Source organism: Pipra filicauda, unplaced genomic scaffold (genome assembly GCF_003945595.2).
Source record: "Pipra filicauda isolate LSUMZ 115617 unplaced genomic scaffold, ASM394559v2 scaffold56_size3634133_pilon, whole genome shotgun sequence".
NCBI lineage: Eukaryota > Metazoa > Chordata > Aves > Passeriformes > Pipridae > Pipra > Pipra filicauda.
The window spans coordinates 961696-988201 of NW_024104720.1; the positions used below are offsets into that span (position 1 = coordinate 961696).

At 39.8% G+C, this 26506-nt stretch overlaps 1 protein-coding gene and 1 long non-coding RNA gene across 5 annotated transcripts in view; one reads left to right on the top strand and one right to left on the bottom strand.

Annotated features, from left to right (window-relative positions):
* Positions 1-11970: 11970 nt before the first annotated feature.
* LOC113998259 lies at positions 11971-16549 on the bottom strand. Of its 3 annotated transcripts, none has more exons than XR_003544398.2 (3): positions 16482-16549; positions 14271-14465; positions 11971-12304 (listed from the first exon to the last, which is right to left on the bottom strand). It is a non-coding gene; the product is annotated as an uncharacterized LOC113998259 (long non-coding RNA). The 3 variants fall into 3 exon arrangements; XR_005565885.1 differs by lacking the exon at positions 16482-16549 and adding an exon at positions 16029-16065; XR_005565884.1 differs by lacking the exon at positions 16482-16549 and adding an exon at positions 15910-16000.
* Positions 16550-16565: 16 nt separating this feature from the next.
* The window catches only part of ELP2 (elongator acetyltransferase complex subunit 2), a 37915-nt gene continuing 27974 nt past the window's right edge, over positions 16566-26506 (top strand). Inside the window, exons 1-5 of one of the 2 annotated variants that reach the window (XM_027740799.2) lie at positions 16566-16712; positions 16803-16881; positions 18610-18695; positions 20440-20590; positions 21807-21884. In XM_027740799.2, coding sequence (XP_027596600.2) covers positions 16581-16712; positions 16803-16881; positions 18610-18695; positions 20440-20590; positions 21807-21884 — 526 coding nt within the window. In that variant the 5' untranslated portion in view covers positions 16566-16580. The remainder of the gene's footprint in view (positions 16713-16802; positions 16882-18609; positions 18696-20439; positions 20591-21806; positions 21885-26506) is intronic. The other variant, XM_039387511.1, reaches the window with a different exon arrangement.

Below are 26506 nucleotides of genomic sequence, written 5' to 3' on the forward strand. Positions count from 1 at the left end.
AGGACTCTCAAGCCCTTTTCCTTATTATCTATTTAGTACAACAGTTTTCCTCTACCAACTATCGCATCCAACCTTGTTTTCAATGTTTCAAGTTACTCAAAATTCCTCTTTTTTTCCCCCTGGGGAAAACTGTTTAATCTTTTGCAGACTGACCATGAAAATGTTTCCAGATACTCATCCAGCCTTTTTCACTCCTCTAAGTCATCCAATCCCTCCTATGCCTGCTGCAGGACTTCAAAATAGGATTATTATATGTGGTTTACAGCCTGCAAACTGGATATAGGATTAGCCATTTTAGCTTGATCCTACCTGATAAACTGTGAAATAGTAATAGGACAGGAAACCTTTTTCCAAGCATTAATTTTCCACATAAGAAATGTACCTTTAGAAATATTGTTGCCTCAAGTGACAGGAGAAAATCACAATTGCTGTGAGTGGGAGGGAGGATGATCCATGCAAAAATTATTTCTCGTTAACATTTCTCACAAAGGTTTGAAAATCAGCCTCAGATGAAGAACAAGGAAGAAAATCAAGGATCAGTGCAAGGATCAGCAAGGCTATCACTATACTTCATTAGCAGAAAATACATGTGCTTTTGTAGCATAGCAAAAAGCAACCCACAGGCAGAAGCTCTTTTCAACAAGAGGAAGAAATAAGGAGATGCCAAGTTTTAAGAAAATCAGCCATATATGGCTTTGACCTGCCTGCAGTGGGAGGCTGAGAGCAACCTATGTAGATGGTACAGAAGCAGCTCTGGAAAAATTTTCTAGATTATCTCACACAGTGTTGGGTGATTTGCTTTTATACAACTGGTCCCTGGGACTCCTGACAGTCCTACATTCAAAAAAATCAAAAGAACTTAGCTTCTACTTTGGAGATTAAATAATTTCATTTTTGTCATTAGCAAAGTTACAACCTCAGTGTACTGTGGTAAAAGCTATGCCGGAGGCTACCAAGAGTCCACCATACATCCTGTATATTGTAGTGCAGCTTATACAGGGGCAGATCAGCAGATGGAGGGCTCAGAGCACATCACATCCAGGCATCTTCACTATCTCCTTCCAGGCTTTTATAAATGACGCTCAGCAAAACAAACCAAGTTTATTTTAAACCAATCTATAGCCAAACAAAAATAAAAGAGAGCCTGCATTTCTTCAGTACCATGAAAATGATTCATATAAGGACAATGCTTTTTATTAGAGATGCTAACATTAAATATAAAAAGTATATGATGGACTCGGGAATGGGACCAAAATACTTCTCTGTCAGAGCAATAGATTTCCCGGTAATGAAGACCAGTATTACATCTCCAACTTGCCTTTGTTTGGGAGGGCACTTGCACAGAGATCAAACGGATCACAGTACTCAGAAGTGGAGCAGAACATCAGGTCAAAGGTATTACTTAAATGACATAGAATGACTGAAATCAATGACTACTTGAAATCGAATGACATTGAAAAGATGGATATGCTTTTGAGAGCTAGATGTGGTTGTGCAAATTCATGTTATGTGTGAGAAGCTGTATAAGTACTGTGATACAGTGGCCCTGCCAACCTATGAATAGTTCTCAAATATCTGACCATTGAATACAAAATGGATGAAAATACAATATCTATTCTTCACGTCCACTGTTTGTCAACAAGATAGAAATGGAAACAGATGTATGACATCATACTTTAATTGAAAACATAACAGTACTTGCCTTGAAGGAACTCTGTTGTTTAGTAAATATAGGAATATCGCAATATCTCGTGATAAAAGTTCCATTATGTAGCTGCTGAAAAAGAAAACATGACAGAAAAAAATAATGTCTCTGTGAGATAAGAAGCATCCTTGTTTGCTCATATTGTGTTTTGTCTGTACCATTCATTCTAGGGGTTGAGGAGATTGATAAAAAAATCCAGGCAAAACTTGTTGCAGCAATTTAGGAAATAACAAAATGTGCTAGTCCACTCTGTGCTTTGGCTGTGGTAACAGCTCTCTAGCACAAAGCTGGCAGGACAGAAGTGTTTGCTCAGAAATTCAGTGCAAAACCGGTCATCTTAAGCTGAGTTCTGGATACTAAACTTTGCCTTCGGTCTTGTGGGTTCATATGTATCCCTGGCTCCACAGTAGGGCTGGATTGATGTGGTGGGGGAAGACGGAAAGAAGAAATAAGTCACCTTCCACTGCATTCCTCTTTCTACAGAAAGGAGGGGATGAGAAGGATGAATAGTGGCCCAAAATACAGACAACTGAAGCACCAGAACTTAGAACTGCAAATGACCAAACTCGATCAGATTTGCAGGATCGTCAGCAAGTGTCATGCATTGAGGCATGGTCTTAAACACATATTTGCTCAGACATAAAAATCTTTCATTGTCTGGAATAAATTATTGTCTGTGAAAAAATAAAAATGCGAAATCTCATTATAGAAACATAATAATGTAAATCTCTAAATAGGGTAGGAACAGGGGAAATACTACACCATAGGGAAAATGGGGGAATAATATATGAAGAAAAGGTCATGGTCAAGGTTTTATTCAGTGTCTTGCCTTATAAAATTATGAATGGAATTTAAAATTATTTACAAGCATACACAGTTTTGTTGAAAGGGTTTAAGGAGAAAACAGGTTTGAGTTAAAAATTTGGGGGAAGAGAATTAGAAGGAATGTGTGATAAGAGAAGACATGTCACAAGTAACAGAGAGCAGACAGGGCAAAACATGAGGATTTCAGTGGGATAATATTACGAGTGAGAACAACTCATGTCCACACCAGCTGGGATTCAGCACTTTTGCAAGGTAGGTCACCTCTGGTTTACAATGCTTAACCTGAATTTGGAGGCCAAAGAAATGAAAACTTTATCAGATACCTTCTTGTCAAATGAGATATAAATCAATGGAGCCTTCCCAAAATGTAAACACTAAACCAGATTATCTCTGGCTTCAATGTTCAAGAGGATTTTTGAGCTTTAATATGATTCTCCTTTTATGGCTATTATGGATATAAGTACTAAATGATTGCCATATTATTAAATTCTGCCAGTTAATCTATTTTGTAGCTGTGTATAATATTTTGTTTACCACTAAATCTTATTTAGAATTCAGTCATATTTAGAAAGAACCAGATCACTTAGCAAAACAACAGCTAAAATATTTAGGTCTCTTAGACACAAAAATAATTTCTAAAGTTTTGAAAGGACAAAATATATACAAGCTAAAAGCAGAAGGATGTCTGTGTACTAAAAGTAAAGTATTCATGTAATAATGTGCTTGTAAGAATCAAGGTAAAACTTAAAGTAACTGAAAAGAAATGAAAGAAAGGGAACTACTATATGAGAAAATTATTTGAATAAACCAATAGGCTGTTAATACAGATAGCATCCTAAAATATAGGCTGATGTTTTCACTTGGACGTGAACAGTGACGTGAAATAGCAGTAAAAACCCTATTAGTCATTTTTATGTTTATCAGAGCTTCTTCCAACATATTGTCAAATTGCATCTAATGATCTCTTTTGAAAAAGGAATAGTTCTGGACAAATAGAAATAACAGAATGTGGAATGATACCGATGAAGAAAATAGAAAAAATCCCCACCAGGTATTTTACAAAGATACATGAAGATGAGCTATTTTTAATATCTGGAAAGATTTGGATGCAATTATCTATGATAAAATAGGGAAGGTACATCCTATTTCTATGCCATAAAAACAAAACCACAAATACAACAGAAAGGGAAAAATCTGCCTAAGAGGCCTGGGATCCTTTTTTGTCTATTTCATCAACACCCACCTAAAATTTATTCAAGTTGTTTTTAAGCTGCAGTCCTGAAAAAGGTTGAACGAATTTCCAACATTCAGAAGACGATTTTTATAATGTATTAGGGCTACAATAAATTGATTCATGTCATAGTTTACTGGGCATAGTGAACAGTTTGTAAAGTAAAGAATAAAATTGCACTTTCTTTATCACAGTTCAGAAGAGCAAATCCTGAGAAGATGCAGACAATCAAAGATTTGCTCCAAGAGAAGTATAACAATTTTTATCAGCCTTGGACAACTCTTGTAATGTTTTTCATGTCTTGAGAGAGGTTATATTTACTCTAGGAATTCTCTGAATCCCTGGGAGTGTTCAAGGCCAAGCTGGATGGGGCTCTGAGCAACCTGGTCTAGTGGAAGTTGTCCCTGTCCATGGCAGGGGGGTTGGAACTGGATGATCGTTAATGTCCCTCCAAACCTAAGCCATTCTATGATTCTGTGATTAAATTAAAGAAAATATAATTTTCCTGTATGTGATGGAAATAGCAAGAAGGAAAACATATTCTATTCACAGATCTCAGGGGAAAAAGAAGGATCATGTTTGAAAAAAAAGATAATGTTTAAAACATTTTCTTAGCATTTTCTAGAACATCAAAATCTTTTATACAGTACAAGAAAATCTGTGTTTACTTCCTAACAGATGTTACATATTCAAAAGAGGATCAGAAAATATTGTTTAGATATTAATTTTTATACAGAAAGTTACAAATATACAAGAGAAATCATAACTCTATTTCTATTCATATTGATGACTTTTATCAGGAATTTGGAAAAGGTTGTGATAACAATTCCATTGGTGTACGTCTGGAAAAATACAACAGAATTATTAGAGATTATATCATTCAAATATGACCAGAAGCTGGCTCTATGGTTTTAGAGCTTACCTGCTAATATTTTAGTTAGTTTTTTACTGTCTTATAAAGTAGGAATGTTGGTTTATTATAATTAAATTAGTAATTCCTTCTACTAAAAACTCTATAAAGATGACTAATGTTTGATGCAGGCTGTAATAAAGTCCAAGTAAATAACACTTTTTTTTTTTTTTTGGCTCCAACATGAATGCATCTTTTTTAGTTTTCCCCAAGGCTAAAGGTTTATTCTTTTTTTGCCATCCTTATTATTACACCCTGGTGTTCAAAAGGTAGAACAGTCCTCAGGGTAATACCACTACCTATTAAGTTCATGGCATGTGCAGACTGGTACAGACCCCCCCTAGGGCTCATGCTTTTCCCTGATACTCATCTAAGGTTGTCCTGCAGCAGTGACCTTGGGCTCACTGCAGGCTCAGAGAGGGAGAACTCCCTCACTGGAGACTGCGGTGGAAAAACTTCTCATTAAGAATAAAGTTTTGCCATCTGTCACAAGCCTCGTGTAAACAGCTGAACAAAATGCCTTGGCTTCCCCAGACCTTAAGCACTTCCAGTACAAGTCAGGTAATGACTAATGACAGTCAGGGAAAAAAATAGGCAAAGGGTCACAGAAAATGGAATAATTTAAAGCCAGTCTTACAAAGAGCTAAACAAAAACCAGAAAAGTGTGCAAGCAGAAGTCATGTCAGCAGCTCCCCTTTTCCTTGCTTTCTTGCTATATATATTTTTGGGTGACTTGGTAGCATTATCAAGCACATGTGCTGTACCATGAATAGGCTGGGAATGATACACAGTTTCCAAGCTCCCAGTAGCTGGTTTCTGCATGAGGCATGTGTGCAACTCTTCAGTGCACATCTGTCAATTTCTGTGGCACTCATTTTTTTCTTTTTTTTTTGTTTTGTTTGTTTTTTTGTTTGTTTGTTTTAGTAAAAACAGAACTAATTTATACAATTTAAGGAACATGTTATAGTTTGAGAAATGTAAATGTAGTGCAAACATGCTGAGGTAGGTGACAGAGTCATTCGGCCCCTGGTACCTGGACTGTACGCTGTTTCATGAGCACCTCAAAGTCTTTCTATAGGCTGGCTCTCAGGTGGGAAGTGAGCTAATAGTGCAGAGATGTAGTGGGCCAAGGGGGCAGGGTTACAGCACCATAGGGCACCTGGAGTGGGGAAAAGGCAGAGGAGGTTGTACTGCACTGGGCAGGGGGTGAGGTAAAGGGGGAGACAGACGGAGCAGGGCTCGTTATGGATATCAACAAGAAAGGCCATAAACTAAACAGCTTAATAAAATAGCAGATTTTGTAAGATAAGAAAAGAAGAGGAATATATATATAGTGAGTACACCTCATATCCCTTCAGATGCTGGGCATTCTTGTGCTTATGCAGCATTGGATGGAGCCACATGGATTTCCCCAAGGAATTCTGCAGAGAGCAGACCCTGTCCATGGAAAGACATTCTCCCAGTCTCCCCCTTTTGATAATTTGAGCTAATATAGGAGTTTCTCACAAGAAAATTACTCTATTCCCAGAGGACGATCACAGAACTTTTTGCTGTTAGATAAAGGCAAGGCCACGTAGGAGGCAAAATTTGCGGTACAGTGTGGGAGCTGCCCACAGATAGCTCTGTGACTGTGATGCAGCTGAGGTGGCTACACAACCAGGGGACCTGTGCAGCCTGGCACAGCCCAAGGACCCTTCTGGGCAGGCAGCCCAGCACACACGTGCGCCTGCCTGGGGTAACAGTGACAGGGGTCACTCGCTCCTCCAAAGGCAGCTCTCTCCCAGGCAGGAGAGCTGTGATCCACCCCCTGATCCAAACAGAAGTTACCCTTCTCAACCATTTTGTAAGTTACAGATTATCTGAGTGGGGTGTCCCGCTAGCAGACAGTTTTCCAACAGGTCGGAAGGTTATTTCCACCCTAGCAGACCCCAGCGCAGCTCAGGCTGGTGTGGGACAGCAAGCTCCCTCCTAATGCGGCTCCTCACACTAAAAAATGGGCTGCTCAAGCCCTGTGCATAAGGCCCAGTAGAGCAGGGATGTTCAGGATTGCTGGCTCCTTGAACACAGTGCAGAAGTTAGGGCAACAGGGAAGTGAATAGGAGAGTGGAAAAGGAGATGAGAAGGAAAAAAGTTTCTGGTATGTAATGAGAGACTAGGAAAAGGATCATAAAATATCTCAAGTTGGAAGAGACTCATAAAGTTCATTTAGTCCAACTCTCTGCTCTTTGTATGACTACCTAAAATTACACCATATGACTAAGAGCATCATCCAGATGCTCCTTGAACTCTGACAGGCTTGGTACTGTACCACTTCCCTGGGGAGCCTGTTCCAATGACCAATCACCATCACAGTGAAGAATCTGAACTTCCCCTGACACAGCTTCATTCCATTTCCTCATGTTCTATCTCTAGTCACCAGAGAGAGGAGATCAGCACCTTCCCCTCCACTGCCACCTTTGAGGAGGTTGTAGACTACAATGAAGCCACCTCTCAGCCTTCTTTTCTCAGAACTGAATAAACCAAGTGACTTCAGCCACTCCTTGAAAGCTTGCCCTCAAGACCTTTCATTATCTTGGTTGCCTTCTTTGGACACACTCTCATAGTCTGATGTCCTTCTTACATTGTAGCACCCAAAGCTGCACACAGGACTTGAGGTGAGGCTGCACCAGTGCAGCGCAGAGGGGGACAAACACCTCCCTTGACCAGCTGGTGATGCTTTGCCTGATGCACCCTGGGACAATGTTGGCCCCCCTGGCTAGGAGGCCAGTGGCCAGGGCACAGTGTTGACTCACATTCAACTTGCCATCAACCAAAATTCCCAGATCTCTTTCTGTGTGGCTGCTCTCCAGCCTGTCTGCCCCACAATTTGTTTGTATAACAAGGATTACACTGTTCCAGATGAAGAATCTGGCACGTGCTCTTTTTAAAATTCATACGGTTGGTTGCCCAGTTCTCTAGTCCATCCAGATCTCTCTATAAGGCCTCTCTGCTCTTGAAGGATTCAACTTCAGCAAGCTTACTTAGTTTACATTTGGTTCCTGTAGCAATAAACAGCACTGGCCCTAAAACTGAGCCCTGGGGAACTCCACTGCTGACTGGCCACCAGTCTGATGTAACACCATTTTGTACAACTCTTTGAGCCTGATCCATCAGCCAGTTGCTCACTCAATGTGTTACAGACTTGTCCACATTTTGTGCAGAAGGAGAAGAAGAGTTAAATAAACTCAGAATTCAATGTCTGTTGAAAATATGATCACCTGTTCGAGCAAATATGCGACTTACGCTATGGTTTAGGCTGGATGGGGTCTCTGAAGGTCCAGCTCCTGCTATTAAAAGAAACACTACTGAAAGGATAAATTGCAAAAGCAGGAAAACATTTCATAAAGGAGGTGACTGAGGGAGCAAATGGATGCAGCAGTTTGTTTAACAGTTTGTGCAGAAGGACACAGCAACTCTGCTCTGAACCGCATCCATGTCCTCAGCAATGGTGGTGATGCACGGCAGGATATAGTCCCCAGCAGACACTGGAGCGACTTCCCTGTAACAGATCCATAGAATCACGGAACAGCTGAGTTTGGAAGGGACATCTGAAATTTTTCTTGTCCAACCTTTTCCTGCTTAAGCAGGGCCAGAGGCCTCGACCCAGAGAGAGCTCCTGGAGGATGCAGCTCTCCACGTCTTGGCCTGTAGGGAATGCCTAGGGCCTCTTATTGAGGCTGGGCCAGCAGGAGACAGTCTTCTAGACTGTAGTAGATGCGTCCTCATTGAAGATCTGTGTCACCAAGTTAAGAAGCTGCAGGAGTAGGTCAGCAGACTGCAGCACCAGGGGTGATGAGAAAGAGAGGGACTGGATCTTCTCGGAGACACTGGAGCTTCAAGAGTCTGAAGTAAGACACGTGGAATAGTGTGGGACTGAAAGTGGGTGGATGAAAGTTTCTTCACCTGTTTGTCTGATGCACAATAAAGTTTTGCTGTAGCTGATAATATGGATGAAGGACTTTTTGGATGGAAGAAATGGGAGAATTGGGGAAGGAACTATGAGGAAAATTGCAATTTACCTTGCCAATATGCTTTACGGTGAACTTGTCACTGGCTGCCGCATGAGAGGAGCCCCGAAGAAAAGATACAAGGACTCCCTGAAACAACATCTCAGCCTCGGCCGTATTGATCACCACAACTGGTCTACTCTGGCCTCCAATCGGGAGGCCTGGAGACACACCATCTATAACGCAGCTGTCTCCTTTGAGAACACACGCAGGATCACCCTCGAAGAAAAAAGGCAACACAGAAAGAACCGTGTCTTGCAGAATACACCATCTAAGGAGTCTTTCTGCTGTGCCTTTTGCAATCGGATATGTCTGTCACGTATTGGCCTCATAAGCCACCAGCGTGCCTGTAGCAAATGTGGATAGAGCCTTCCCAAATCTTCGTTCGCGAAGCCCAGCCATGATGATGATGATGATGATGATGATGATGATGATGATTCCTTCGTGAAATGAGATTTTTTCATGTCCTCAAAATGATGTAAAAATTCACTCTAGCCCTGTGTAAGTTTGGTTTTGTTGACAGTTTATGCAGCATGAAAGGTAAGCATCTATTGTCTGAGTATTATTATTGCTGAGTGTGCAGAAGTTTGATTCTCATGAGTGAATTTCAGTGTGCACTGCAGGCTTTTGGTAGGTGCCCCTTCTGCCTGGTTCTTTCATGCAAAGCTATTTGCAGAATGTCCTGTAAGGCTCACTGGTGCAGAGATTGCTTTTGCCCTCATTCTCTAGACATGCTTGCTTCAGTATTTTACTTCTTTAAATGTTCTGTTTATGACTAGATTAAACAAAATAACTTGCCTTAAAACACTTTAGCACATGAGAGTTAAAACTCGTGCTTGGAAATGCCAGATTGAGTTATGTTGTATATATTTTTCCAAGTGGTTAAACTAATGTAGCTTTTCATATTTTCTCTATTTCATGGTGTTTTCCTTATGCAAACTAATTTTCATTTTTTTTTCCATTTTATCCACTGAGTCAATTTTAACTATCAAAATACTAACTCGAAGTCCAAAGAGTATGATTTTTAGAATTGTTATTTAGAAGAAGGAAGTTGAACTCTAGATTTAGGTGCAAAGCAGCTCTCACTACCTTAAATCTGAAGAGGTATTACAAGTTCCTGTTCAGTACACTGCAATTTCCTAATCTGGAATACTTTGATTGATTTACCATTGGGATTTTTTTTTGCCTGTGTTCAGTCAATTTTTTTACTTTCTGAATTTCTTTCCCATCAACTATTATTCAGCCTTATATCTCTGTAGGAAACATCTTTCTTATTAACAATGTTTTCTTAATGCTGGTGTGGTATGAAGTCTTCTTCTGAGCCGCTTATATAAGCTGAGCCATATTAAACAGAAAGCATATTTCCCCCTTTCAAAATAAATTTGTTTTTATTTCTCCTCTGTTGCCTGTGGCATTTGTCCAAGCTGTGTCCTGCTGTGGGTGATAGGGGAAAAACAATAGAGTCACCTGTGATGCCAACTCCAACTTAAATGGCACAGGGCGCTTTGTGGCCACTACATCAGGACAGGTTCAAGCCTTTCTTACAACTTCATCTATAACCTGTGGTAAAGCAGTTTATCAAATACTCCAGAGAAGTTGTTGTCTACTACAGAAACTTCGTACGCCAATACACACCAATAGCAAAAGGAAAAAAAAAAAGAACACCGCTCCCCCCCCAAATTTTTAAAAGGAAACTGTAGTTTGACAGAAATTAGAGAGTTTTTTGTTACCTTTCCTAGAAGAGGAAGTATGACTCAACACAAGCAGGCTGCTGTATGAGTATTGAATATGCTGTGGCATGTTCCTCTTTCCCCTGCAGCTCTGAGACTCAGCAGACGTTTGCCTTTGAGAACTTAGCACTGGAAATGGGGATTTCCTCATACAAATTTGTAATGCTGTTTGTGCTTCCTCCTAGCTGAAACCCGTGACAGCTCAAGATGGGAAGGTTAGAAGGTTATTAATTTTCCTACCTGTGCTCATCAAGGTACCAGGAGTGAGACAGTGAAAAAGAATAGGGAAATGTGGCATTATCATACAGTTAAAAAAAGTTGCCAGTTCCTAGTGTCAGTAACCAGATCCCTGACTCACAGCCTCATCTAATACTGGGAATCTGTTTGACTGCTGAAGGCTTTGGATCCGGCTTATCCTTCAGGAGATTACTAAATATCATATAATTTGTGCAACAACCTTTCCTGATCAAATCCATTATAAATATATATGTAGTGGATGTGGTTGCATACATATATATATATATGTGTGTGTATATATATATATGTGTGTGTGTGTACAAATAAAATAATCCATTGACCATAATTCAACATGTTAAGCTTGGGTTTTTCAAAATGAAGAAATGTGTCAGGAGATTATTACCCAATTTATTTTTGGGTTTGGAAGATATTATTCTATGGTATGAAACAATATCCTGTAGAAGCCATACCAAATCTACATACAGAATGCAAGTGTAAAATATGATTTTAAGTATTCCAGATGGCATTTCCACATACTCTTTCTTTTGTGTGTGTGTGTGTGTGTTTATACACGTACGCCCTCTGGAATGAATGCCTATTATCATGTCTCTTTTTAGAGCTTCTGCTTCAAAAACATAATGCATAATCAATTGGATTATGTGACAAGCTGTTTCATCCTTTTTCTCTCTTTTTTTTTCCCCTAAGCAATTTTCTAGGTCATGTTTGCGTTAGGTCTTCCTTTAAAAAAAAAAAAAAAGAAAATCAGAGAGATTTTCTGTGGAATTTCTTTCAGCCAGCAATTACAGTCATTGTTTGGAGAACTAATTTTGAATGATATTTCTAAATAATTAATTTATTTTTTCTTTAGAAAATCAGAAACCCATTTTGGCAGTGAGAATGTAAGCTATTCATAAAATAATTAGAATACAGCCTTCAAGAAAAATGGAAATAGCTATAGTTAAGATTTGTTCAATTCAACTTCTTTCACCAGAATCATTCAGATTTCAGTCCTCAGTGAGATGAATTAAAGGAGAAATTGTTTCTAAAAACTTATTCTAAACATTTTAAATTAAACCTATTCAAGTGACAATATCTGCTTTTTTTATCCCAGCAAGCCCATAAGTATTCCTCATGCACTGAAATGCCTTCCAAAGTAGATCTCACAGCTGACAAAAAGGAAGAGGCTGGATCTGTACTCAACATGTCAAAGGCAAGAGAGTTGTTCCTAGCCTCTCTATGTTGTATGGGGTATCCTCTGTGAAGCTTGGAAGTAATTTAAACTCGTCTTTATGGTTTTGGTCACTATTGTTTATTATTTATTTTCACAATGTTCCTGCTCTGATCCCACAGATGAAACCTTGGCCCCAAGCAAGCCATCAGAAGTGCCCCAGTGCTGGAATCTGATTTCTAAGTTTCAATTCAAGCCTCTCAATCCAAGCTGGAGGCAATGGATGCTGTGGGTGGCTTGCCCTTCTTCTGGATGTTATTCTTTGTCTTCCACAACAGGCACTTCATCACTGAAGATATATGCTGCTTGAGAGATTTGGGGTTGTTCTGCCTGGAGAAGAGATGTCTCTGGGTTCACCTTAGAGCAGCCTCCCTGTACCTAAAGGGGGATTTCTACAGAAAAGAGAGGGAGGGACTATGTATCAAGGAATGTAGTGGTAGGATGAGGGGGAATGGCTTCAAACTGAAAGAGGGTAGGTTTAGGTTAGATATTAGGAAGAAATTCTTTACTGTGATGGTGGTGAGGCACAGAAACAGGTTTTCCTGAGAAGCTGTGTCTGCCCCATCCCTGTAAATGTTCAAATCCTGGTTGGATGGGGCCCTGACCAACCTGGTCTAGTGAAAGGTGTCCCTGACCATGGGAGGGGTACTGGAAGTAGATGATTTTTAAGATCCCTTCCAACCCAAACCAGTGTATGAGTCTGTGATTTTATTATGAATTCTGGTCTATGAAAAAATTGTCACCCAGAAAATGAATGTAATAATACCCCTCTGCCTAACAGTTATCTTATAAAGAAAAACGTAACTCATAATTTTTTTCCTGAGACATTCAGGTGCTGTGGCCGTAGAAGAAGGCTACTAGGAAAAAGATAATTCTGGGCTAAGATTACTATACAGCCATGATATAACTAATGAGGAGAAATTAAAATACTGAATAGCTGTCTCATTCTCCAGACACTATTTGTCCAGGTTGATATTGGAGGCAAGCAACCTACAGTAAAAATAGCAAGCAGTAACTTGTATATGAGGCAACTGCATTAGGAATTACTTCATAAGGCAAGTATACAATGAAGACACATAAAGATAGGCTAAGGTCAAAAACTTACAAGAACAAGGCCTCCCAACCTCTGAGTACTTGGCTTTGCTCATTTAGCAACTTTTGAACATTCTTCTATAGAATTAAACTACATATAACTTTAAACCTAACATACGATTGCTGCTTTTCATAGTATCATGTATGATGACTCCTGTCTATTAATATATGTTCCTCTACATCAACAAGACTCCACCCAATAACAGAAAGCATAAAACTTTGATTTAACCTAGCAAAGACTAGAGTTCTTCTCAACATGTATTCAATTAACAATACATGCAATATATATCCAACACCATGTTTTCCTCAGAAAACAAGAAAAGAAAGATGAGGCTAAACACGCTGTATAATACTTTGGAAACACTCTGCAGGAAATGAAAACACATTTGCAACGTTATTATATTTTCATCTCAATGTTTAGGCATAGATAAATACATTAAATACTATATATAACTTTTTGACTGGTGTATTTTTTCAGTCTCTATCATAAAGCTGTAAGCATAACTGAGTTGAGTAGGGAGCATGTGAAGAGCACTAAGCCACCTCTGCCTGCAAAACCCGTCTTGCAGAGATGAATTTACCATCAAAATTACTATTTTGCTACTATTTTACTATTGGAACAAATTTATTCCAATAATGGAATAACTGAAGTTACTCCAACATCTAACTAACTGGCAAATTTATTTTAAGCTCAAGAAACCTTTTGTCAGTGTAAGTACAAACTCCCTTATGGGAGTTTGTTGATGTAACTCCATTGGCAGAACCAAACTGGGACATGTAAAAGATGTGAATAAAGCTATGGAGTGACTTTTGAAGTCTGCTTAGGCACCACAGCAACTATTTCTGATGTTCACTGAACTGAGCTCTTCCTATGCCTCAAAAATTACACCAAAGGTGGCAAAAAGCAGAAGATTATTTTTACGTATATTTCTGAAAAGTGAAGAAGTTATTTTCTAGGACTATGAAGGAAAACAGCAAGGACAGATTTTAATTCAGTAAGGACATTAGCTATGAATGAAGACTGGCTGTTGCTGACTAGTCCTTTTTCATCCTTGTAACATCATTGACCATCACCATTAATTCCTTATAAAGCACATTCCTAAAAGGCGTATTGGTTCTGTTATAATTATCCAATATTCTGAACTTCTCATATACTATCCTCAAGATATTTCAGTTTTCAAGAGAATTCACAAAAAAACTTTCTTGGGTTAGACCCAAGGCTCAGGGTCTCACATGAATGAGGACTTGGTCAGACATAATACTTACAAAAAGTAAGAAATGAGGCTTGTCTGGGCTGATCTGTCCTGACACAAATCCAGCTTCCTGCGCTTTTTGGCCATGCTGCCATGGTGCTGTTACAGCATTCCTCATGGTACTTTCAAGTCCATAATCTGTGTTGATTTATCCCAGTTCTTGCAGTGCTGGGCAGCATTGGAGTGACACAAGGTTGTAGTGACAGACCTTTATTTGGAGAAAGGAGGCAATCAGTGGCAATACTTGGCACTAGCAACCCTCTACAATGTGCTCTCTCAAATTGGCTGGGAAAGCACCATCCTTGAGGTGGTGGCCTAAGAATGAGAGGACCAGCGCCACAAAACCCTGCAGCATGGAGGCACAGTGCCCTTGCACCCTCCGGCATAACGTGCACCTCAAAGCTCTCCAAGAGGACAGCAGCAGCAGTGGGTTATCTATCAGTTGAGCTAACTTTTTGTGTCACAGAGGAATCCCTCACCCAGTCCATCTTGGAAAAGCCTACGCTTATGCCTACAATCACAGTCAGAGCCAGTTTTGTTCCCACAGCAACAGAGGCAACTCCTATAACATGACCCAGCTTTTTGGCAGTGCCCGACCTCCTTCTGCCGGAGCCCTGACTCCAACCCTGGCAGGGCATGCTGAGAAGAGGGTTGCTGTGCAACCTGACTGCTGTACAGCCATCCTTGGCACCTCAGGACAGCACTCCTCAGTTAAAGCATGCTTTGATTACTAGATCCATGCATTTTTCTGCAAGGAGTCATTTGTTCCCTTAGCAGCTAACATTTCTGGCTGTATCTTGTGTGTGATCAGGCACAGCTTCCTTCCTCTCATACCCTCTGGAAAAAACTGTGCCTAGCTGGAACGTTTTTGTGTCAGCTTACAGCGCTGCTGACAGCCAGCATTCAAGAACACACAGGCACATGGGGAGATGAAGGCGTGGCAGGAAAGTTTCAGGGCCCAAAGTGTTCCCTATGGTATGCAGTGTTTCTTCTGGACGTCTGCTTGCTTTCTGCTTTCTCTTCCTGATCCCTGCCTCATTCCCTGCACAGCCCCATAGAGATGACTTCTACCTCTAGCCCAGGCTTTCCAGCTTTTCAGTTCAGTTTTAATTATTTCAGGATATCCCAGGTGCGATTTGGGGATGGGAAGTACATCTCTGTTTCTCTGCCTTTCCACACTTTGATTGCAGAGTTCTCCATTTATACTTCAGCCTGGCCTCTACTCCAGGGCCTTCTGCATGTGTGGTGCAGAGCATTTGGAGGCAGAGTGGAGGTCTTGAAGGTCCTGCTGAGACTCCTACACAGCCTGTGGGGCAGCAGGTTGCACCTGTAGCTACTGGGAACTGGCAAAACCCTTGAGCCTGTGAAGCTAAATGGCTGATGCAGTTCAAGCACATCCTTTCTTGAAAAACAGAGGCATTCAAACATATTCAGATCACCCGTCTGGGCCCTGACCATTGTTCATTGCGAATTCTCCTGCTTTCTGTGACACTAATTTTAGGACATCATATACAGGGTAATAAACACACCCCGAGGTCAGTGACTTAATTTAAGCATGACTCCTTATCAGAAGGTGGCTTCAAAAGTGACTGAAACAGACTAGAAATGGCTAACAACGACATGATCTCTGATACTCAGCTCTTTCCTAGTACCTGTGGAATCAACTTGGTGAAGGGTCTAGAGGCTAAGTCCTGTGAGGGGCAGCTGCGGGAACTAGGGTTGTTTAGTCTGGAGGAGACTCAGGTGTGACTTTATCACTTTCTGCAACTACCTGAAAGGAGATTGTAGGAGGTGGGGATTGCCCTCTTCTCCCAGGCAACTAGTGACAGGATGAGAGGACACAGTCTTAAGCTGTGCCAGGAGAGGTTCAGATTGGACGTCAGGAGGAATTTCTTCACAGAGTGATTATACACTGGAATGAACTACCCAGGGAAGTAGTGGAGTCATCATCCCTGGAGGTGTTTAAGGAAAGACTGGACATGGCACTTAGTGCCATGGTCTAGTTGACAAGGTGGTGTTAGGTCACAGGTTGGACTCCATGGCCTCATTCTTTTCCATCCCGATTCTGTGATTCTGTAACTTCTATACACACAAACAAAAACCCCTTATCCCAACCAAACAGAAAAGTTTTAAACCTTTTACACCTCTGAGCGCTTGGCAAAAGGTGCAATAAAGATTAAAACTAAGACCTCCCCTAAAAATACCCCAAGCATCCCACACTGACCCGCCCGGAGCTGCTCAGGCCGCTCCTCCCCCGGACCCGCCCCTCGCGGGGTCGTTGCCAAGGGAGCCGCGCGGGGTCGCGCACGCGGCGGTGGCCAAGATGGCGGCGCCCGTGTCGCTCTGTCATGTCGCCTGCTGCGCCAACCGGGCGGGTGGCGGGGCCGTATCTTGGGGCCGTGGAGGCCTCTTCGCCTTCGGCAGCTGCCACGACGTCGTCCTCTACGACCCAGCGGTTAGCTGATGGGGCTGTGGAGCGGGTGGGGCCGGGGTCGGGGCCGGGTCAGGGCCGGTCCCTCACGTCGGTGCTTTCTGTGTCTCGCAGGCGAGGCGGGTGGCCGCCACCCTCCGGGGCCACGCCGGCAGGGTGAACTGCGTGCGCTGGGTCCGCCGGCGGGACCGCGGTGAGTAACCCTTGTCCCTTCGGGTGTGGGATGCCGCGGGGGGCTCGGAGCTGGTTCCCCTCGGGGCCGGGCAGCTGCTGTCCTCGTAGGGGAGGGTCGGGCCGGCAACAGAGGGGCTGTGCTGTAAACTGAAGGAAATGGGGAGTTGTAGCGTATCCTCTCGCCTTAAACTAGGTTTTCCAGTAGGTATTTCACAGAATAACAAAATCAGTTAGGTTGAAAGAGACCTTTCAGATCATTGAGTCCAACCTATGACCAAACACTATCACGTCAGAGAGACCATGGCACTGAGTGCCACGTCCAGTCTTTCATTAAACATCTCCAGGAACGGTGACTCCACCACCTCCCTGGGCAGCCCATTCCAATGTCTAATCACCCATTCTGTGAGAAATTCTTCCTAATGCCCAACCTAAACCTCCCCTGATGCAGCTTAAGACTATATCCTCTCATCCTGTCACTAGCTGTCTGGGAGAAGAGACCGACCCCCACCTGGCTACAGTCTTCTTTAAGGTGGTTGCAGAGAGAGCTAAGGTCCCCCCTGAGCCTTCTCCAGGCTAAAAAATCCCAACCCCAGCTCCCTCAGCTGCTGCTCATAAAGTTGTGCTCCAGACCCTTCACCAGCTCCGTTGCCCTTCTCTGAACTTGCTCCAGCACCTCAATGTCCTTCTGGAATTGAGGGACATAGAACTGGACACAGTACTCGAGGTGTGGCCTCAATTTGACATCACTCCTCACAGGAATGTGACTTGCCAAACCCAGGTGAGCTTCCCAGTGAGTGTGGGGATTTGGTTGGGCTGTCTGCTTCCAGCCTCACAGCCAAGGGCACCCTGGGAGGATGATTGCCCAGGGCTGCGGTGTTCCTGAGAGATTGGTGGCTGTGCTGCTTGAGCTGCCACCGGGCTCTTTAGTAAGGGTTTGGAGTCTTGCCTGTTTTAACTTTGTAAACTGATTCTCAGTGCTTTATGAGCAATCTCTGACTATACAGCTTTAAGTTGCATAGAGTTCATATCCACGAAAAACTATGATCTTTAGATGGATAGGAATCTTTGAGACACTTAGGAGGCTTTTGCTTGATAGTAATTCCAAGATTTAGCGTTGCTTAGTGCAGACCGTTCAAAGGCACTTATTCTTGCCCTTAGGCATTTATGGAAAATTACTGACAAAGAGAAATGGGGCCATTGATTAGACTGTTAATGTAATGTGCAGGTTGTCTTTTTGGAGGAGATGTACTGAGGTGAAAACATTAGTGTTTAATGGTGATAAGACCTGCCATCCTTCAGCTGATTGCAATAAAACACATTCTTCTTAAAACTGATTAAAAGAAATTATTTTCAGGGAACGTGGGAGTTAAATTTTCATGTGGGACCTTTGAATTCTGTTTGATTAGATTTCTCTTGCTGTATTTTCCTATCCTTCAAAAAGACCAAACAAAAGCCCAAAATATTAATTTACAGTGTTGGATTTGAGATTCTTTTGGAAAGATATTTTTATCACATTCATCCAGAACTTTAAATATTCCTGTGACTTTTCTCTTTATGCTGTGTTAGGTAATACATTTGCTCTTAAGCTGTTCTGTCCAGTGCAATTCCTATTAGCCATACTTTATTTTGATGGAAACTTTGGTTACCAGTGATATTTTCTGACTTGTAACCAATGTAACTGCTTATCTTTGTTGTCTGTTGTTACAAAGGTAAGAGTTCTCAAAACTTACCAAAACGTATTTTTTAGCTTCTGAAACAGAGTTAATTTCTGGTGGATCTGATAAACAACTTATTCTTTGGGATTGGAATGGTGTAGAAACATGGAATAATCAGGTAAGCTAGAGTAACCCCTTTTCAAAGCTCCCTCTTCACTAGTTTCTCACTAATCTCAAATTATCTGTTTTGTCTATATTTCTGGTTCATACCTCATTGTTTTACTTTGACTGTTGAATCCCATGTGTGTATCCTTGTAATTGTTGGTATTATGTCGTGCTGTGTTTTACTATAAATGTTGTTTCCTCTTTTCTATAGTTCATCTTTTTCAAATCAGAAAATTAACTAACTAATCAGTCATCAGGTGGATTTGTTTAGCATGTCTGAAAGATCTTGATTGTCTCTTCTTTACTCATCAGCTTTCTGATGTCATGTGGCTCTTTTCTTTAAACCACCTTAAAATCTTCAAACTATGAGATCCATTCTGAGTTGACATTTTCTGTACCCTCCTTCCTCATTTCCTTATGTCCATTTCTAGTGATTTCCAGTCAATCTGTGCAACAGTGTGATGTTTGTTTGTAGGTAGTCTTAGAAGGATGGTATACAAGTTGGGGTAGGTGCTTAACAAAAATAAAATTAAAAAATGCGTAGAACAATTGAGTTTTGTCAGAGAAATTGAGAAAAGAAAGGAGACATGCTAACTTATTCTTCATACTGTAAAATATAAGGCAAAAGATGGAGTCCTGTGTAATAGAGCCTTCAGAATGAACTGAAATTTAGATGAAAAAAACCATCTATTATCTAACTTGTAAAATCTTGCTTATTAGGCATTGTTTTCTGAATGGCTGTGTAGGTAACTCGTTTCACTGGCTATCTCAAACTAGATTAGGCTTGGCACTTTAAAGTGCATGAGAATGCATAGTAGGGGGAAATGCATAGTAGGGAGAATGTAATTGAAGTGGGAATGTTCTTGGAAGTAAGTTATTTCTGATCCTGATCCATTGTAACTATTTATACATTTATTTAAGATAACATACAGACTTCTTGTTAACTTTTTATGCTGATGTGGTGCACAGCCTTATGGCAATCATTGCAAAAGAATATGGCTAAATATACACATTTTAATGACAGTTCTAGACTAGTGTAAACTCTTAAAACCAGACAAAATTCTATATCAGACCCATCAAAAATTCTTGCTGGGGCATACCAAGCTATATTTTGGAAAGAGATGTCAGATATGTTTGTGATAAAATTTGTATAAATGCTGGATGATTGGTAGTTGCAGAATTAAAGTCATTTTGGTCTTTATGTTTATCAGGAACAGATTGCAAATTGAATCACCTTTATTTATTCATTTAGAAAGTAGATACTTAAGTCTAGACTTAGAGGTTTTGTTTTTCATGTTGTCATTTTGAAGGAATAAAAAACTGGTTTGATTTGTGAGAACACGCTAAACATTGCTGCTAGAGCTGCTCTAGTGCTACTATTTCATTGTGTTCTCTGTTCTCCTTCACCAAAGTTCTCCAGACTTTTGTGAGATGTTCCTTAGGGTGAGGGACAAGAGAAGTAGAAAAAGGAAGGAAAACTGCTCTTCCTAATTTCTATGCTGTTTCAAACTTTCCTCAAGGAGTGATGATGTTTGTATAGTGTACACAGCAACATTTAATTCTGTTCAGCTTTGAGCAAAATCAAGTTAATGTTCATTATGTGCTGTATCCTTTCTCTGGGTTTCTTAGAATATGCTATAGCTTAAGCATAGTTTGTAGATGCTCTGCCATTGCAGGTACACAACTCATTTTCAGTGTTAAATTCTCTCAGATAAGTTACTGGAATTTAAAAATTTGTAAAGTTTTCTTCTGCTCAGCCTGTCAAAAGCGTTCCCCTCAAAGGCCACACGGAAGCCGTTTGTGCTGTGGATGCTGTCTACCAGTCAGATGAACCTGACCTAAACCTGCTAATAGCTTCTGCAGCTTCTGACTCCACTGTGAGAATCTGGTCTCGGCATGGTTCAGAAGGTAACATTTTTGTAACATTAGGGACAACATACTGGCTGAATAAAAGTGATAAATGTTTGTCCATTTAAGTAATAGACTAAATACTAACATCTTTTAATGCACCTATGTTGATTTCTCTTAGACTTTGGTACAACAAAACACTGTATTGCTCTTTTAAAGCCTTGGGTCAGATTTGTTCTGCAGAATGATTTACCTTTGTTTTTCATGAGTGATGTGTTGGCTAAATTTACTTTTTTTTAATATGTATTCAGAATCTGATGATATGAGCCATCATTTTGCCCTGTAACATGGGAGCAGACTAGCTGTATGTGCATGTGAAGGAAAATTATGTAGTACAATTATTAATACTGACATTAGAAAGGTGTCACTTGTTTGTTACTATTGATTTGAGTCCAATGAAGTTTAGGATAACAGGATCTTGACCTTTTCGTGAACTAGACTCTTGCATGGACACATGGGAAAACAGCTTTTTGAAATACATAAGAAATAAATAGGGTAGATAATCTAGATTTAAAGTGTTATTTGCTAGTTGAGTTGTAGTGACTGCATCTCTTAAGGTACTTTCTTCCTTATCTGGTGTATTTGAAGATTTTGCATTCCCTTGCCTGCATGAGAGAGATAGGTGGGAGGTGCCAATCTTCAGTCCCATGTGCTGGAAGACATTTCTCATGTTCCCAGAAAACACTGTGAAATCCTTTCCTTTCCATTTTGTTTTGCTGTTTTGGGTTCCAGAGATGGAGGGACCAATTCTTCGGCTGTAGAGAGGTTTTTTTGCTATCCTGTTGTTTATTTTGATCTGGATGACTTACCAGTTTAGCCATTTCTAGATCTCAGAGGTGTTTACAGGTTTTTTTTCATCTCTCTAGCTGCTCTTCTAGCAAATGGATTCAGTTGTAGCTGCCTGTGTAGTGAATGTTGTTGCCACAGGATATATTTTGCAATATTTATTGCTTCTGATGTGTTATCACAGTGAAGCTGTATAGATCTAGTACTCAATGGAGAATAGTGACTTATCTTCTAACTGATTCTGGATGTATTTCTATGGCCCCACAGAAGATAATGTTATTATTTAAGCTTCTAAAAAGTGTAGAAGATTTTTAGCTCCTTAAGAGAAAAATGGATGGGAAATTTTAACTATATAATGTATTAGGAAAGGACAGTGCAACTGTATTACTTACAGTGAATAAGATCAACACTGTCTGTTCCTGTTTTCCAGCTAAATGCATTGAAATTCTGCAGTTTGGAAATGGATTTGTTATGGATGTCTGCTTATCCTTCTTGCCTGGCAGCAATGGTAAGTACAGCTGCACATCTTGAATATCAGTGCAGGAAACATAAAATCTAAGAAATCCCCCAAACAAATTTTCACTTGACTGACTCCAGACTCTTATGCCACAGTTTTTGTTTTCTATGGAATAACCTAAGCTGATGTTTGTATTTAAAGATTTTCAATGAACTCTTCTTAGTAATTAGAAAAACACCGACTGATTACAGTGTCTTCAAAATGACACTGAAATGGAGTTTTTAGTTGAACTCTTGAAACGGAGAGCTTTAAAAGGAGGTAACAATGCTGTATGTGAATAGGATAGGATGATCATAGAATATGCTGAGTTGGAAGGGACCCATCAGGATCATTTAGTTCAGCTCCTGGCCCTGCACAGGACCATTCCCAAGAGTCACATCATGTGCCTGAGAGTGTGGTGCGAATGCTTCTTGAACTGTCAGTCTTGGTGCTGTGACCACTTCTGAGGGGAACCTGTTCCAGTTGTCAACCATCCTTTGAGAGAGAAACCTTTTCCCAGTATTCAGCCTAAACCTCCCCGACTCAGCTTCGTGCCATTTCCTCGCGTCCTGTCACTGGTCACGAGAGTGAAAAGATCAGTGTCTGCCCCTCCTCTTCCCCTCACAAGGAAGTTGTAGACTGCAATGAAGTCTCCCCTCAGTCTTCTCTTCTCCAGGCTGAACAGACCAAGTGACCTCAGCCACTTCTCGTATGGCTTCCCCTCTGGACCCTTCACCATCTTTGTTGCCCTCCTTTGGATGCTCTCTAAAAGCTTAATGTCTTTTTTGTATTGTGGTGCCCAAAACTGCACATAGGACCCAAGGTGAGGCTGCACCAGTAGTTGCACCTACTCCTTATTGTGCTGCTGTGTATGTTTGTTCTTGAATTGAAGGGCAAGAGCCAGAAAAAGAACTCTCAGGCCTGCATTGAAAATTACAGATTAACAAGCAGTGCTTATCACCTGTTCAGTCTTAAATGTGAAAAAACCTGAGATGCTGAACTAGTTTAACCTGACTGTTCAGTATGGTTTATATAGTTTTCTATTAACATAAATGCTCAGATTTTGTAGCCTGCCACAGGCACATTCTTTTGTTGCAAATATGTAGAAGCTTTTTTTTTTTTTTTAAGCTACATGTATCCTCAAGCCAGATACACAAATTAAGTTTTTGTTTAAGTATCATTACAGTCTTTCATGTGGATGGAGATGTGCTGGGGTCCCAAGAGAAAAAGTACTAAATTTTCTTACTGTATCTAGAGTTTTCAACTCTTTGCTGAATGCATTTTACACTGATATGTTGTTTTGATTATATGCCTCCAGAGTAGTTATTCACCAGCTTATTTTATTCTTTGGCTTGTGATAATTCTGGGAGATATGAAAGCTCTATCAAGATATGTTGTCCCATTTGAAAATACCAATCTCTGTTTTCAGGGTGTGTCTGATACCAAAAGCATCATCCGCACCAGTAAAGAGCTTTTAAACCTCACTCTCTTTTTCTCCTGTGAATGTGCTAACAGATGGTTGTTGAGATGAAGTTAAAAGGCTTGAGGATAAATTAAAATCATTACCTCCAATATGAATTTTGTTAGAAGTGAAGCATCTGTTGTGCCAGCTTAATGAGTATATCATTCATATTGCAAAGCAATGGATTATTTCTTCATTTATGATACTGTACAGATAAGAAATAGTCACTAAAACTCTAGAGTAGTGCATCTGTTTAATGTTGTATATAAGAGAAGTGATTATTCACTTTGGAAACACCTTAAATTAAGATTTATCATATTAATTCTTAAAACTAAATGCTTTTGAAACCAAAATTGCATAGAGTACTTGGAGCTTCTTTAAATGGTGGAATAGTAAGCATTTTATTTAGCTGTGAAAAGCTCCCAGAGTCCCCCAAACACAATTTTGCTGAAAGTTATGTTAAGAACTTGACAGTCCTTTACTACGGACTCTTTCGATCCCCATTTAAATTAGTTATCCTAAGTAACACAGTGCTCATAACATGAGAAAGAGTACTTTACTTTTCTGAAGAACTGAAATTATTTTTGAATGAGAAGTTATTTGCATAGGTTTTGTATGGAATTAGAAAAAAAATTCCTATACTTATGTGTTTTTCGTGCCAATGAACTGTGTTGCTATAATTGTCACAGAATAGTTTAGATTTGGAACCACAAATGTACTATTAGAAATGTTTCTTGGAGAAATCTGTAGAGGGGCTTTTAATATAGCATAGCCATGTTCTCTGTTTTCTCCATAAACCTGACATAATCATCCATATAACAGAACTGCTTTTATTCAGAGGAGTATGTTAATTCTGAAATCTATATAAAGTAGCTTAAAATATATTATTAAAAATATCTCTACTGATCATTTTGTCAGAAACGTTAATCTGTAGTGGCAATTTGGAATTTTTATGAGCTTCAGGGAAAAATGATCTATGAAAACTTCAAGAGTTGCTCTGAAATCTTTATGAAGGCTGTGTTGTCAGCTGTATTAAGATTTAAAAAAATCTTTTCTCTTGGGGAAAATCTTCATTTCTTAAGTCAGGAATTAAATACAGAATTATTTTTCTGAAAATCGTAAACTACACTTCTAAACTAGAAGCATTTGCGGTAACCTCTAATTTCACCAAGCAAAGAAATATAAAGCTTACATTGAGATTTGATTCGTACACAATGGATGCTTTAGCTTTCAGAAGGCATTGATGTTCATGATGCCTAGTATTTTAACTGATTGTCCTCAAAAATAAATTATTAAAAAAAATTGACCCATTTTTGTGAAGAAGTCAAATGGGGAAAGCTGATAGACTTCTCAGGAAAATCTGACCAGTCATTTGCAGCTGGAATACAACTTAAGCACTTTACTGAGCAGCCTCTTAGCTGAGGAGTTTCTGTACATTTGTTTCTGAGTCTTGAAGAAGATCTTTGTGCTGTTTTGGTTGGTTGTCTGCAGAACTCTGCTTCTAAAATGCTGGGAATAGGGTTTACTATTTTACAAATCTTGATCAGCTCTTTTGTCACATTCTGTGTTTCTTCCTACCACTTGGATAAGTGCCATGATGTAGCTTGGCCTTTGACAGTAAATAATTGTCTCCTCAGAACTGAATTACAGCAGATGGAAAAAAGAGCAAGTGAACTTGGAAAAGCTTTGCTGATCCAACTTACTTTTCTTATTTCTTTTGTAGGACTTTTATCTCAGTAAGATTCTAATAACCTAGAACATTTATATAAGAAACTGTATACTGGTCTGTTTTTGCCAGTTACACATTTCTTGATAGAACTTTTGAGTGAAACTATTTGCATTTGTCTGCTACAGCAACTAGATCATAACTCTGTCCTTGTTTTTATTAAAGTTTCATTCCATGTAGTAAATATATGGTTAGAGTAATGGACTGTTTCCAAGAACATCCATTGTATTGTATTTTGTGGAAGAAAACCTCATCCTTGCCCAATTTTTGTGGACCCGACAACCAGGTCTTCTTTCACAACAACTCATTGCCTCCAGTTCAAAGGGGGATTTTTTTTTAGCCCTATGTAAAATGAGGGGGAGATGGAGGTGAAATGTGACTTAGATGTTGGAAAAAAGCGGCAAATGATGGAGGTACAAGAATGTGGAATGCAGCTTAAAAGTGCAAGAGGAACAACAGATAACTAGGCACAGATTTGGTACAAGCAGAAAGAGGAAATTAGCATACAGCATAAAAGTATTATGAATATTCAAGTCGATTTTGGTCTATCCACACTAAAGGAAATAGTTGATTTTATTGAAATTTAGTATGTTGTTTTCTACTCAGACTTGAGAAATGCAAATGTCTAGCCCTGAGAACTTATTTCTTCATAATTTTATAATGAATTCATTTTCTTTTACTATTTCAGTCCCTAGCAGTAGTACTTCATCCTTAGGTCCTAAAAAAAGAGTAGAGTAAGGCTTACCTGTTTCCCCCCATCATCTTCTATGGCAGAGATGAACTAATACACTGCCTAACTTCTCTTCTTTTACCCTTAGACGTAACTTTGCTTGGTTTGATTCAATAGACTTATGGGGTTTATGCACTTTCTAGGATAGCCGGTGGAAGTAAACTACTACTCAAGACTTGAGTACGTTTATAATAATGTTCTTTGCTTTCATATTCTTGGTTACAGATAGTGGTGATCTGTCTTCCTTTTTTGGTCTGTCTTTTTATTTGCTGTATAATAATTGCACTAACTTCATCTAAACTTACTTCAGTTGATTTAGGAACTTGAACTGCATTAGTTGTGAGTCGTTTTGCTCCTTGCTTCCTCTTTATTTAGAGCAAATACCCGTTGATATCAATAAAATGTAATTAATTAAAAACCTTGAACTTCCTACAGATATGGGAGCGTGAGGCGAACTACTCTTGTTGGCATCTTAAATATTTGCAGATATTATTTGCGTGCCAAAATAACTTCTGAGTTTTGTGTTCTTGAGATACTAGCCTATTTCAAATAGTGTTAGGCATGTAGCGTAGAAAACATTAAAAAGTGGTATCACACTTGCCTGTCTGTAGATGGTAATATATTTCTTAATACTATATTAATTTTTAAATTAGCTTTATATTTTTTTCATATCTTAGAATATTAGATTTTATAAAAAATGAAGACTTTCTTTTCCT